Below are 13,218 nucleotides of genomic sequence, written 5' to 3' on the forward strand. Positions count from 1 at the left end.
TTTCACTGATCTTTATAACACTGTAGAGCTATTTTTAGTGGTTGACAGAAGTACACAGAGAAAGTATAAATGATAACAACCCTAACTTATTTTATTGCAGTGTCAGTTGCACAACTGGGTCCAAAAATATCAACTCGACAGATCCTGAAAGTACAGTACAAACTAACTAAAAGTAATTTTTTTTCCAAATTCACATTAGAACTCCATCAATGCATCCACAACCACTTTTTTCCCAGTTTTGCACATGGGGTCAGGGTGTCACTTCAACAGTGACAATCATCTAGAGCCAAGGTTTACACTGCCAGGTGGCTAACCCTACAATAGTAGTTCATCCACACCACGCACTCATACCTATAACTAATTTTTGAGTGTCCAATCCACTTCCTGCATGTCTTTGGAATATGGGAGGGAACCACAGTACCCGGAGGAAAGCCACGCAAACACAATGAGGACATGCAGACTTTACACAGAAGGCACCCCAGCCAAGAATCAAAGTGGGGAACCTCTCGCTGTGAGATGACAATGCTATCCATTGCACCACTGTGCCACCCTAGAACTAATACGTGGTGTGTTTGAGGAGATATGAAGCCTCCACAGGAAAATAAATAAATGCATTTAGTATTTATTTATTTTTCCTGTGGAGGCTTCATACCTCCCCAAAGAGACCATGTACAGAGTCATGTACCTTCCCTCTCTCCTTTAACAGTAATCAACTGTGAAGTTGCTGTGCCTTTGGTACAGAAGGTTTTGGGTTCTATTCCCACACCAGGTAGCTGGATTGCTGTCATTCCAACATGATGAGCTTGTTTCACTGATGAGTGTGTCATCCTTCCGATGAAATGTTAAACCGAGGTCCCATCTGATTGACTTGGTGGTAGCTCAGATGTATATTAAAGACCCCATGACACTTATTGAAAAGAGTAGGGCAAGTTCAACAATGAATGCCTTCTCCAAGCTTCCCCTAGTAGTATAAATACTATCTTGGGTATTCCCTAAAAGGTGGTCACTAGCCTACTAGAACTAACCTGGTTAACAAAGTTAAATAATAAAAATTGACTTTAACTTTACCATGTCAACAAATGATCTATTTACATTTTGCTTGGCAGTGCTGAAACTACTACCTGATTGTATAGTTTAAACTGAAAGATTTATTTGGGGGGGTTTATGTGATGGCTACAGTTTGGTATCTTTTTCACACACTGCTTTCATTTTAGTAATGTGATTGTTGTGTTGGAAATGGGGTTGAAAGACTTTGTGAAAGCCTGTCTGTTTTTTTTATCAGATTTTATACAATATTATCTACCCAGTGTTTTGCAGTAACAAGTCAGATTTCTGCATTCCCAAAGGCCATTTTCTTATAACTATATTAATAAAATGACTTCATAATTACAGTTCTGTAATGTGAATGTTAGCAAGCTATACATTAAACCAAGCATAAACAACAATTTTACTGATGTTGTAGCAAATGTATGGATCAGATTGCCAGTGGAAAGTTTTATAAATTAATGTAGTAGGTAAACTCATGTTATATTATAGGCTCATAGGTTCTTACTACACTTATGGTCAATGCAACCATTGAGAAGATCAATCATATCTCCCAATACTCCCATTAAGTAGAATTTCGCCACATATCCCATTTGAAGATTTGAGATTGAGCATTATATTTAATGATGGGCCTAATAAAGGAGGGGTAAAGTATACCATTCTTAAACTCTGAGGAGATATCATGAAGGTTTAGTTGTGGAAGACAGAAAAGTTTTCTAACCATAACACAGATGGGGTGGTAGTCAAAGGAGAGATGTTATCAACACAGGTATCCAAATCCCAGATGGCAGCGTCATATTTAAGTAGAAACCTTATGGCATGTGGTAGAGATGCTAGATTTATGAAAGAAAACAATGGCACATTTCTTGCTATCAAGGGTAATTGATTAAAACACCAGACATCTGTTAGTCTTGCTGGTGAATTTAAGTATCAGAATGAGATTTGATAACTGCCTCCAATTTGCAATCAGCAGCAAACTTGGTTAGCAGTAATGCCCTGGCATCAGCTTTCATGTCAACAAGAAGGAGGTGGCCCATAAGATCGCCATGTGGGGCAATACTGGTGATATTTTTTCTGTCTAGAGCAAGCATCACTGACCTGAATGGTAGGGGTTATTTGAGATAAATAATTACCTGTCCAACAAACTACACATAGGTTAATGTTGAGATAGGAGAGTTTGTCAATAATTCAGTATGAGGGATAACGTCAAAGGCCTTGGCAAGGTCTAGATAAGCAGTGTGGACAACATGACCCTTATTCATGGTCTCAGTAACCCTTTTGAAGAACACAGTCAGGCTGAGCTGGCATGATCTGCCTCTTACAAAGCAGAACTGGTATGCATCCAGGAATATAAGGTTACTCATACCATTGTTTGTTAGCTCAGGTATATTATATAGCCTTGCAAACAATACTATTAAGGCTATTGTGTTCTCATGAGGCATATTGCAAAATAAATTATTTGGAAGAAATGCTGAAAAAACTCTTGTGGAAGTAGGTTAAGAAGTGGACACCCAATCAGATTAAAAGGGTGAAACTGTCCACTGTTTCAAAACTCAGCAAGTTTTATTTCACTGTGCATAAAACAGTAAAATGTAACTCAGAAATAATAAGTGGTTATGTTTGCATCTCATTACAGATATCTGCATAGCTACAGCCATCTCTCTTCTAATGGTCCTGATCTGTGGTATGGCAACATATGGTGCATATAAGGTAAGATTAAAACAGTACTTTAGTTAGACTGTTTATTCAATTCTCATGTGCTAAAGAAATAATAAAATAAGTATGGTTTGTAGATCTGATCAGTTGGTGTGCTTATTTCTTGCTATAGTGTGATGGCATGTGGCTATGTCCTGTACCTGCCTCACAAATACTGCTTAATTTAAAACCCTTGGAGTGGGTGGGCTTAGTGTTAGAGGAGTACAGATCCAATTTAAGTACTTCAAGGATCATATTTCCTGGTCATCTCTCAGGTTATCTATTTTCGTCTTTAGGGAATCCATGTTGCAACAATGCACACAGCCAAACAATGCATGCCAGTTATACTGTCAGAGGAAGCCCAGCTCTGAAAATTCTAGTTTAAGGGTAATTCTGAAAGTCACTGGTACTCTGAAGTTGCTGGATTCCTTTGCTTGAGGTGCAGTGACCTCAGTGTTAATTATAATTAAAGGAGAGAGGGAAGGGTAGGTTTTGAAAGTCTTCCTCTGTACATGGTGCATATGGGGTAATATGAAGTCTCCACAGGAAAAAAAAAAATTAGTTCTAATGTGAAGTTGGAAAAAATGTACTTTTCATCAGTTTGTATCGCATTGTCAACATTTGTAGAGCTGACATTTGTGGAACCAGTTTACATCCCATGATATACTCTCTTGTTGCTTGTGTTGTAGTTCCTCTTCCTCTAACACTAGCTCTGTTTGTCTGGCTCTGCAGTACTTGCAGAAATATTACCAATACTGTGTTAGATGTTATAAAGTTTTATATTATATTCTACTATATTCTTGTTTGCATGCGTGACAATGTAAAAAGTTTACTGAAAATTTTAGGAGTTATGTTACAAAAAACAGCATCTCTTTAATAGACCGAACTTTTGATTTGTAAGGGCACATACATTTGTAACAGAATAACATATTTTTGTTGAATATTTGTAGGAAACATTAAACAGTGTTCCTGGTTTAATTAACCAACTATTTTATGTTTGCTTTTTAGCAACATGCTCCATGGATTATCCCATTCTTTTGTTACCAGATCTTTGACTTTGCACTTAATACCCTTGTGGCAATCAGTGTAGTCATTTATCCAAACACAATTCAAGACTATCTTCGTCAGCTGGTACGTAATTCATTTTGTAGCAAAAATGCATATAATGTGAACTGGAAATTTATTTTATTTAACTACTAAACATGATAAAGAGACAGAAATGTGATACTGAACAGTAAAACTAAAGCCTCACCATTGCTTTGTTTTTCCTGTGAAGTGTTATACTTCAGAACTTGAGGGATTTTACTTGCCTATGACAATGAAAAACAACATCATTATTAGTGGGGATTGGAAATATGGGGCCAGTCTGCAGACACTGAGGGGGAACAAAGAAATTTTGTAGAAAGAATGTTTGAACAGTTTGAAAAAGTAAATATCAGGAATGAAAATATGCACCACTCAAGCATGGAGAAAACGTGAAAGAAATGTAGTTGTATGTGTCACGTGGCCGTAGTGTTGCTAGGAGAGCTTCCAGGATCAGACATGAACCCAGGAAGGCAGAGGTAAATATATTTGGATTCATAGAAAAGGGTGTATAACTTTCTGAGAAATTACATTATGCAGTGGATATAAAAATTATATACACTACTGTTAAAATGCCAGGTTTTTGTGATATAAAAAATGAGACCACAATAAATCATTTCAAAACTTTTCCCACCTTTAATGTGACCTATAACCTGTACAATTCAATTGAAAAACAAACAAATCTGTTAGGGGAAAAATATAAAAAATAAAAAACTTACAATAAGCTGGTTGCATAAGTGCACACACCCTTAAACTAATACTTTGTTGAAGTACCTTTTGATTGAATTACAGCATTCTGTCTTCTTGGGTAGGAGTCTATCAGTATGGCACATCTTGATGTGGCAATATTTGCCCACTCTTCCTTGCAAAAGTGCTCCAAATCTGTCAGATTGTGAGGTCATCTCTTGTGCACAGCCCTCTTCAGGTCTTCTCACAGATTTTCTATTGGATCAAGGTCTGGGCTCTGGCTGAGCCATTCCAAAACTTTAATTTTCTTCTGGTGAAGACATTGTTTTGTTGATTTAGATGTATGCTTGGGGTCATTGTCATGTTCAAAGGTGAAATTCCTCTTCATCTTCAGCTTTCTAGCAGACGTCTGAAGGTTTTGGGCCAAAAGGGACAGGTATTTGGAACTGTTCATAATTCTCCCCACCTTGACTAAAGCCCCAGTTTCAGCTGAAGAAAAGCAACCCTAAAGCATGATACTGCCACCACCATGCTTCACTGTGGGGATGGTGTTCTTTTGGTGATGCAAATTGTTGTTTTTGCGCCAAATGTACCTTTTGGAGCTGTGGTCAAAAAGTTTCACCTTGGTCTCATCAGACCATAACACATTTCCTCACATGCTTTTGGGAGACTTGATGTATTGTTTTGCAAATTTTAGCTGGGCCTGGGTGTTTTTCCTGTGTAAGAAAAGGCTTCCATCTTGCAACCATACCCCAAAATCCTGACATATGGAGAATATGGGAGATTGTTGCCACATGTAGTATACAACCAGTACTTTGCCAGAAATTCCTGCAGCTCATTCAGTGTTGCTGTAGGTCTCTTGGCAGCCTCCCTGACCAGTTTTTGTCTTGTCTTTTCATCAATTTTGGAGGGATGTCCAGTTCTTTGCAACATCACTGTTGTCCCATATTTTCTCCATTTTTTGATGACTGTCTTCACTGTGTTCCATGGTATATCCAATGGTGTGGAAAATTTTTTGTACCCTTTTCCTGACTGATACCGTTCAACAATGAGATCTCTTTGATGCTTTGTAAGCTCTCTGTGAACCATGGCTTTTGTTGTAGCAGACAACTGAGTAAATGTCAGGAAAATCCTACTATGACAGCTGAACTTTATTTGGAGTTAATCAGATTCTCCTTAATTGATGGCAGGTGTGTACCCAAGAAGACTGAATGCTGTAATTCAATCAAAAGGTGCTTCAACAAAGTATTAGTTTAAGGGTGTGCACACTTATGCAACCAGCTTATTGTACTTTTTTTATTTTTTATATTTTTCACCTAACAGATTTATTTGTTTTTCAATTGAATTGTACAGATTATAGGTCACATTAAAGGTGGGAAAAGTTTTGAAATGATTTATTGTGGTCTCATTTTTTATATATCACAAAAACCTGGCATTTCAACAGGGATGTGTACACTTTTTATATCCACTGTTAGTGCAGTACAGTGGTAGTTTGGAATCATTGTTGAGATTTGCAAAAAGAAGTTAACTTTTCATTTTTTTTTTGAGAAGCTGTTAATTTATAAAGCTGGCAAAAAATAAGGGAAAAGGAGAAGTCAAAGACTTTTATGGTGAGGAGACTATTATAAATTTATTAAGAACCAGGATAAAAAAAATAAATAAGAGAAGAGCTATGCAGACAACAAACTGCACTTCAAAAGATGGCTGTGAGATTATGAGATACATGATTATATGTTTTTCAAGGGACCAATGTACTTTAGTAAGATGTGTAGGTGATTAGAGGGCTTGGATATTAGTAGATGATGAAAGTCAGAGCACTGAGTACACATGCACATCTAAAGAGATTGTAGAAAAGTACTGGTGCTGAATTGTAAAAAGATTGTAGTGTGTATGCAATAGAATACAAAATAAAAATATCAGCTTAGGTTTTATATCTGGCCATAACATGGACATTAGAGTTATACTTATAATCGATTTAATGGGATGGCATTCACAGAAAATAAGCATTCCATAATCATTGTGGAGATGGTATGTGCAGGCAGCAATGGGGTTATGTGATCGTGCAAAGATTAGAGTCAGGGAGATACTACAACCAACCACATAAGAGGGGAAAATGGAGTTTACTCTAATGGTGGGTATTTTTTTCTAGTTGTTTGTCGAGAGATAGAGTTACAGAAAATCCTGCAGTATGTGATCCAGGTTACAGCACTGTCTACTGCCAGGAAATTTGAATTCTCTTCCATGAACTATTATATCTAAATGTGCCTCAGACAAAAAGTTTTATTTTCTGCAATTATCAGTATAAATTGCCAAAGTCAGTGAAATTATAGATTTTTGTCTGTTGACAGCTGTCCAGTGGAACAAGTCCAGTCTATTGAATGTATAGTAAAGCATAATTAACACATTTCTTTCAGCTGATGAGCATTCATCCTCTCGCGACCCCTTTTTACTGTTTTTACACATAGGATTGGGGTGTCACTTCAACAGTCCCAATCATCTAGAACCAGTGTTACATCACTGGATGGATAGCTCTGCTACAGTTCTCCTATGCCACAGATATACATGTACACTCACACCTATGGTCAATTTAGAATGTCCAGCCCACCCACTGCATATCTTTGGAATGTGGGAGGAAACTGAATCACCTAGAGAAAAAAAAAACAATGAACACAGAGAGAACATGCAGACTATGCACAGAAGGCACCCCAACTGAGAATAAAACTGCTCAACCTCTTTTTCTGTGAGGTGACAACCTGATACTCCGCTATGCTGCCCCTAAATGTGTTGAGAAGCATGTTGTCAACAAATATGTCACAGACAGTAGTGTGTGTCTCTACAGTATCAAATTTCTTCTGCACCATTAATAAGATGCAGATCGGCTTCTAAACTAATACTAGCCAAAATGATTTTGATGCAATCTTGTTTACTACCTGTTTGTACCTATTACTCTAATATTTAAGTTTCTACATATGAACCATCATTTTTTTCTAAGACATTTTCTTCATACCAAAACTTCTTCATCTACTTCATTTTACTCTTCCATTGCCTCCTCCCTTACTCTTTGCCTTTTTCGTCATCTCTTACTTGCACAAGCCATTCATTTTCATCCGTTGGTTATAGGATCTGGAACAACTTGCTTCTCGATACACACATGTCAAGCCAAAAGTGACTATTTTTCTGAAACGGTAGAAAACCTTTATTTGCTCCAAATTTCAGAGCCCTTAGTACTTGATTAGTACATTTGTCTTGTTATAGGGTGAAACTTGCTGTTACCATTGGTGTTAGACATTCATTTTTCTCAGTATGACAATTTGAATTATAATGTTCTGTATAATAACTGGTGTGGATGTTGTACCTGAACTTCCTCATTTGATCTTACAAATGGTTATGATCAAAAAGGGCTATTTTAGCTAGGTTTACTTACCTGCAAAGTTAATAAATACATGCATAAATAAATAAATACAGATATAAATGAGTAGACTAATAATGTTCAAGTTGAAGAAATGTTGACACTCACAAAGTCAACTGCTTCAACTAAAACAATGTTGAAGTGTCAGCAGATCAAAAAAGGAGAACAAATGCTTTCCTTTTCTATTTGGTTGACTAAAACAAAAAATAACTCCCTCCCCTTAAAAAGCACAAGACAAAATTTATGGGAAAAGTAGAAAGGGTTTTTCATAAAGTAGTATGCAGGGTTAAGGTTCAGGCAGGGGCAGAGGAAGGGTTAGGTTTAGTACACATGAGTAAGGTGGAGTGGGGGGGGAGGACCCTAGCCTTATCTTTGCTGAAACTCTTAACCCTAACCTTGCAAAATACTTTATGAAAAACCCTTTTCCTAACAACACCACTAAACAAGACACTCATTACACACATGCATAACACTAAAAATGCCCCCCACCTAACCCCCCACACACACAAAACACTAAAACTACCCTCCTTACCTAAAACTTACCCTTTCCCTAGCCGACAAACACTCACACAAACACTCCTAATCCACTTACTTTCACACTCAACATACCACATCAGTGATACTGACTTTGGAAATTCCAGCAGTCAACATAACCAATGTCTGATGAATAATCACATCAGTTTAAATTAGTCAACCAAACAAATATTCAACTGATGAAAACTGCAATGACAAAAATATATACATAAATGAGGAAGGCAATAAATAATAAATAGATAAGATCCCATTATAAGATATTAAATAAATAATAAATAGATAAGATCCATTATAAGATATTTCCCTTTCTTAAGTTCATAGGTTCATATGTCTTCACTAGGCTAGCAATCACAAGAGCCTTTTTAAGCCTAGGCATGCATTCCAAATTTCTAACAAGTTCTGGTACTCTTGATAAGTGTAAGAAGGGGCTTGGGAGATGAAACATTTACAAGCAGGGACCTGGGAGATGAACTATTTACAGACTACTAGTGTCCATTATAGACGTAGTTACCAAACCAGAGATGAATTTCCTGTTCCCCATCCACTTATCCAAGTTACACTTGAATTGGGTTAGGGAGGAACTCTCTGCTCCACATGGATGGGGAGCCTGTTCCAGAGAAGGGGTAGTCTCTGGGATACATACCTGTGTCTCCAGCATGTCCTATTTATGTCACAAGCAAGGTTTAAGTCTTCAGAACAGGTAATTCTGGTGCTGTTTGTTTTGCGGATATACAGGAGCTCCGTCAGAGTGGGGTCTGACAATGCCTTGTATGCCAGGCATAGATCTTCCCTCAACAGCCTGTAGGAGAGAGAATACAGGGATAGGGCCTTGAAGTGGTCTGTAAAGGACATGTTAATTACAGCCTGTATTCTTTTAGTGAAAATTCTCTGTGGGTGTTCCAGTTGTTGGATATGCCTGGTTAGGTACAAACCAAAGGGAGCATTGTATTCAATGACAGGTATGATGAATGCTGAATACAGTGGAACAATGACTTCCACGGACCTAAATGCTATACCTTTGTTTATAACTTGCACAACATAGAGATTTACTCACTACTGTAGACACATGATGGTCAAAGGTTAGATTACTGTCTATGTGTGTCTCCAAGTCCCTGACTACTGGGTCAGCCATTAGGTGTGTGTTGTTAATATCATAGTTACTAGGGGGATGACTTCCAGAAGGATACTATTATGCATTTCTGGATTTCTGGACATTTGGTTTTAGTCCATGGCTCTGGCACCAATTGTTTGCCTGTGTCACCCTTTCCTGGAGAACATTTGTGTTATTGGAAGATTCAATGACAGCCACTAATTTCCAATCAACTGCAAACTTAGTCAACCAGAGGCCATTAACATTGGCCTTGACTTCAGAGAAGCAATTGCTAAAAAGGAGCAGTCAGAGGACCGATCCCTGGGGGACTCTGCTTGTGACTGGCATCTTTGTAGAGGTGGATTCCCCAATTTTAACTTCCTGGGTCATGTCTGTGAGCCAGCTGGCTATCCACCGGGTTACATAAAGGTGTGTACCTAACCTCTTAAGTTTGTCAACAGTGCCTGAGTGAGGTATTGTGTCAAATGCCTTAGCCAGGTCAAGGTAGGCAGTGTGACCCATTTTCCCTTCATCCATTGCTTTGTTGACCTTCTCAAAGAAATCCACCAGGTTGAATAGGCATGACCTGCCCTTGATAAAACCAAACTGGGTTAGGTCCAGTGTTTGGAGGTTTCCTGTGTCATTATTAATCATTTTTCATGATAATTCTCTCCATGACTTTGCATATAAAAACTAGTGAGATTTATGGGACTCTATTTTCTAGGGTCTGTAGATGACCCACCTTTGTGCAGAGGGATGAGTGTTGCTATCCCCCATTCATGAGGGACAAAGCTTGTTTTGAGGCTACAGTTAAATAGCAATTCCATTGGGCCTGATAACTCATGTTCTATGCTATTTAGAAGGCATCCTAGGATATTGTCTGGGCCCATTGATGCAGTGTTCTTGGCCTTAGTGAGCATTAAGGACCTGTTCCCTAGTGATAGTAGGGGTAGTTATATTTGATCGTATTTCTTGAGGGATGGTTGAGCGGGAGAGACAGGTAACGTTGGAGCTGCATTTGTTAGCCAGGAGGTTTGCTATATCTTCTGGCTCAGTATAGGTGACTCAATTTATAATGAGCTCTGCACACAACTGTGTATTGCTTTTGAGGTTACAGACACAGCTGAAGAATGCCTTGTTGTCCTTGGCCTGGGAGGCCAAAATTTACCTCATATTTGGCTTTAGTAGACTTTAATTGTCCTCTGAGTTTTTTGTTTAGTTTGATGAGAGTGCTTTTTTCCTGCTGGGTGCTGCACCTCCTAATGTTTGCCATGATTTTCTTCCTTCTGTTTTATAAGCCTATTGATGTGATTGCACCAGTGTTGCTTGGTTTTCGAGTTAGTTCTGTACTTCTTCCTGGTAGGTACAACTGCCGGTATGCAACTATTAACATACTTGTATTGGGTTTCTGTTAACAGTTCTGTGTAGGAAGCAGTGTTCTCAGGGTTTATAGGAGCTTGAAATTTTGCCAGGTTATCAGTTAATAGAAGGAAGTTAGCCTTAGAGTAGTTCCTGAATATTCCAGTTATAGCTGGGGCTACACGTTTTATTTTTACTTACTTTCTTTTGAAAACATAAAACTAGCCATGTTTTCTCATCCATCCCCAGTCACTATACTTTCAGTAGCTACCACAGACCAAGAGTTTCTTTTTTGTAAACAAGAAACATCCTTATTAAATTATCACTTACGACATAGGCAATCATGCATTTATATAAATGAAAACAAACCATACTGACATATTTTCAGTTGCAAATATTATATATCACTTATAATCTATCTAGTCATTGTCAGTCAAATATTACATAGCTCATTCAATTCCTACCTTCCCTTAAACCCCATTCCACCTCCAAAACATTATTCTGCATGTATTGTTCCCACAATTCACATTTTTACTATGTAATTTGCTCCTACCCTTTTCTAAAGATCCCACTTCCAGTCATTTTATCTATGTTACTGTATTCACTACTGCTAGTACAGTTGGTTTAGACTTTGATTTCTATTTTCTAGTAATTGCTTTTTTGGCAGCCACTGGAATTAAACTCAGCAAGGCCTTACCATATCTAGGCAATTCCAATTCTGTATCACAGCTCAAAAAATAATTTCCTTAGTTACATCAGTTTGCTCACCTAGTATATCTGATAGAGTAGTCTTCAGGACATTTTTAAAGTCTGCTAACTCCCAAAAATATATTCCCATTTACCTCTTTCTTCCCCATTACACCTCCAACATTTGCAATCTACCTGAGGAAAAGTTCTTAGGAGTCTGCTTGGAGTATAAAAATACATATGCAAACATTTACAGGCAAAGATACTGAATTTTCTAGATTTTTTTCCATATTCGGGAGCCATACATATATCCGCCAGTTGTTTCTTTGTCAATTACTTATCCAATCTCTCTTTCCAATCCTTTCTAATCATCTTTAATTGATTCCTATAGTTAACATGCAATATTTTATATGCCCTACTAATTATCCCTTTTTAACAGCAGCTTCTATTCTAGATTCTAAAAGCTCTAGCAGTGCTGGTCTTTCACTTAGGATTCCCCTTTCTCTTTGCCTACAGTCTGATATCAATCCATGAACAGAAAGTCAGTCTCTTGCCTACAGTCCAAATGAATTCTTGGACTCTTTCCATTCTATTACCTCCCCCACTCTAATTATTTGCTTCTAGAACCTCGATTCCTTTTCCAGTTTTCTCCAGTAAATTTCAGTCCTCTCTTGCCTATTCTTTGTACCCCTAATTGCTTTCATCCCTATTAGCAGAATCCCCTTTCTCTATCCCCTTGTTGGCTTAGTTGTTAGAATGTTTTCTGCTACTTTATGAATATAATATTCTGCATGGTTATCATTATTCTCCTTAAGGATCTACATCCAAAATCCCAGTCTCTCCTTGTTTCTTCAGCTTTCCTCCTATTTCATCATCATCCCTTTCCACTTTGAATTATACATTTCTGATTGTGGTCTGATACATACTAGGAGCCTTAAATGAGTACCTCTGAAATAGCCCTTCACACCAGCTAATCCCAAACCACCTTGTTCTATTTGAAGGATCAATTTATCCCACTTGACTCTTGCCTTCTTCCACCAGATAAAATCCTTCAACTCTTTATTAATTGCTACCCACAACTTCTCCTCTGGCTGATAAAAATACGTGTAACCTCAGTATAAAACTAAAGAGATTAAAAATATTTTTACTCCCTGTATTTTGATGTCCATATTCATAAAACAGAGCTTTCAGTTTCTCAGTTTTTGTATTATCTTTTGTTTTGTCTCTTCCAGCATATCCTTATCTGCAATAACAGAGTCTGTTTCAATCCATACTTCTAAGTACTTCATGTTATCATATCCCCATAATGGGTATTACTAAACCAATTCATGTGCGGGTACATAGGTTATTGCTTTTGTTTTATCTTCATTAATTTTGTATCCTGAAAAGACTTGAAACTGTCTCAACATGTTCCATAACACTGAAATGTCCTTCACTGGTTTTATCAGGTATACAATAATATCATTTGCAAATAAAGCCAACTTCTCTTGACTACCATATCAAGTATATCCTTGAATGTCTGACTTCTTTATTTTCTTTGCCAATGGTTCTAAATATAACACAAATTACAAAGGGGAAAGAGGACACCTCTGCCTAGTTCATCCACTCAGAGGTTATTAGAGAGGACCTC

At 37.6% G+C, this 13,218-nt stretch overlaps 1 protein-coding gene across 1 annotated transcript in view; it reads left to right on the plus strand.

The window, feature by feature from the left end:
- The window catches only part of LAPTM4B (lysosomal protein transmembrane 4 beta), an 813,365-nt gene that overhangs the window by 531,653 nt on the left and 268,494 nt on the right, over window positions 1-13,218 (plus strand). The window contains exons 3-4 of the mRNA XM_044065632.1: window positions 2,681-2,754; window positions 3,748-3,870. Of these exons, the coding sequence (XP_043921567.1) occupies window positions 2,681-2,754; window positions 3,748-3,870 (197 nt within the window). The remainder of the gene's footprint in view (window positions 1-2,680; window positions 2,755-3,747; window positions 3,871-13,218) is intronic.

Source organism: Protopterus annectens, chromosome 3.part0 (assembly GCF_019279795.1).
Source record: "Protopterus annectens isolate FY-2018-M chromosome 3.part0, PAN1.0, whole genome shotgun sequence".
Taxonomy (NCBI): Eukaryota; Metazoa; Chordata; order Ceratodontiformes; family Protopteridae; genus Protopterus; species Protopterus annectens.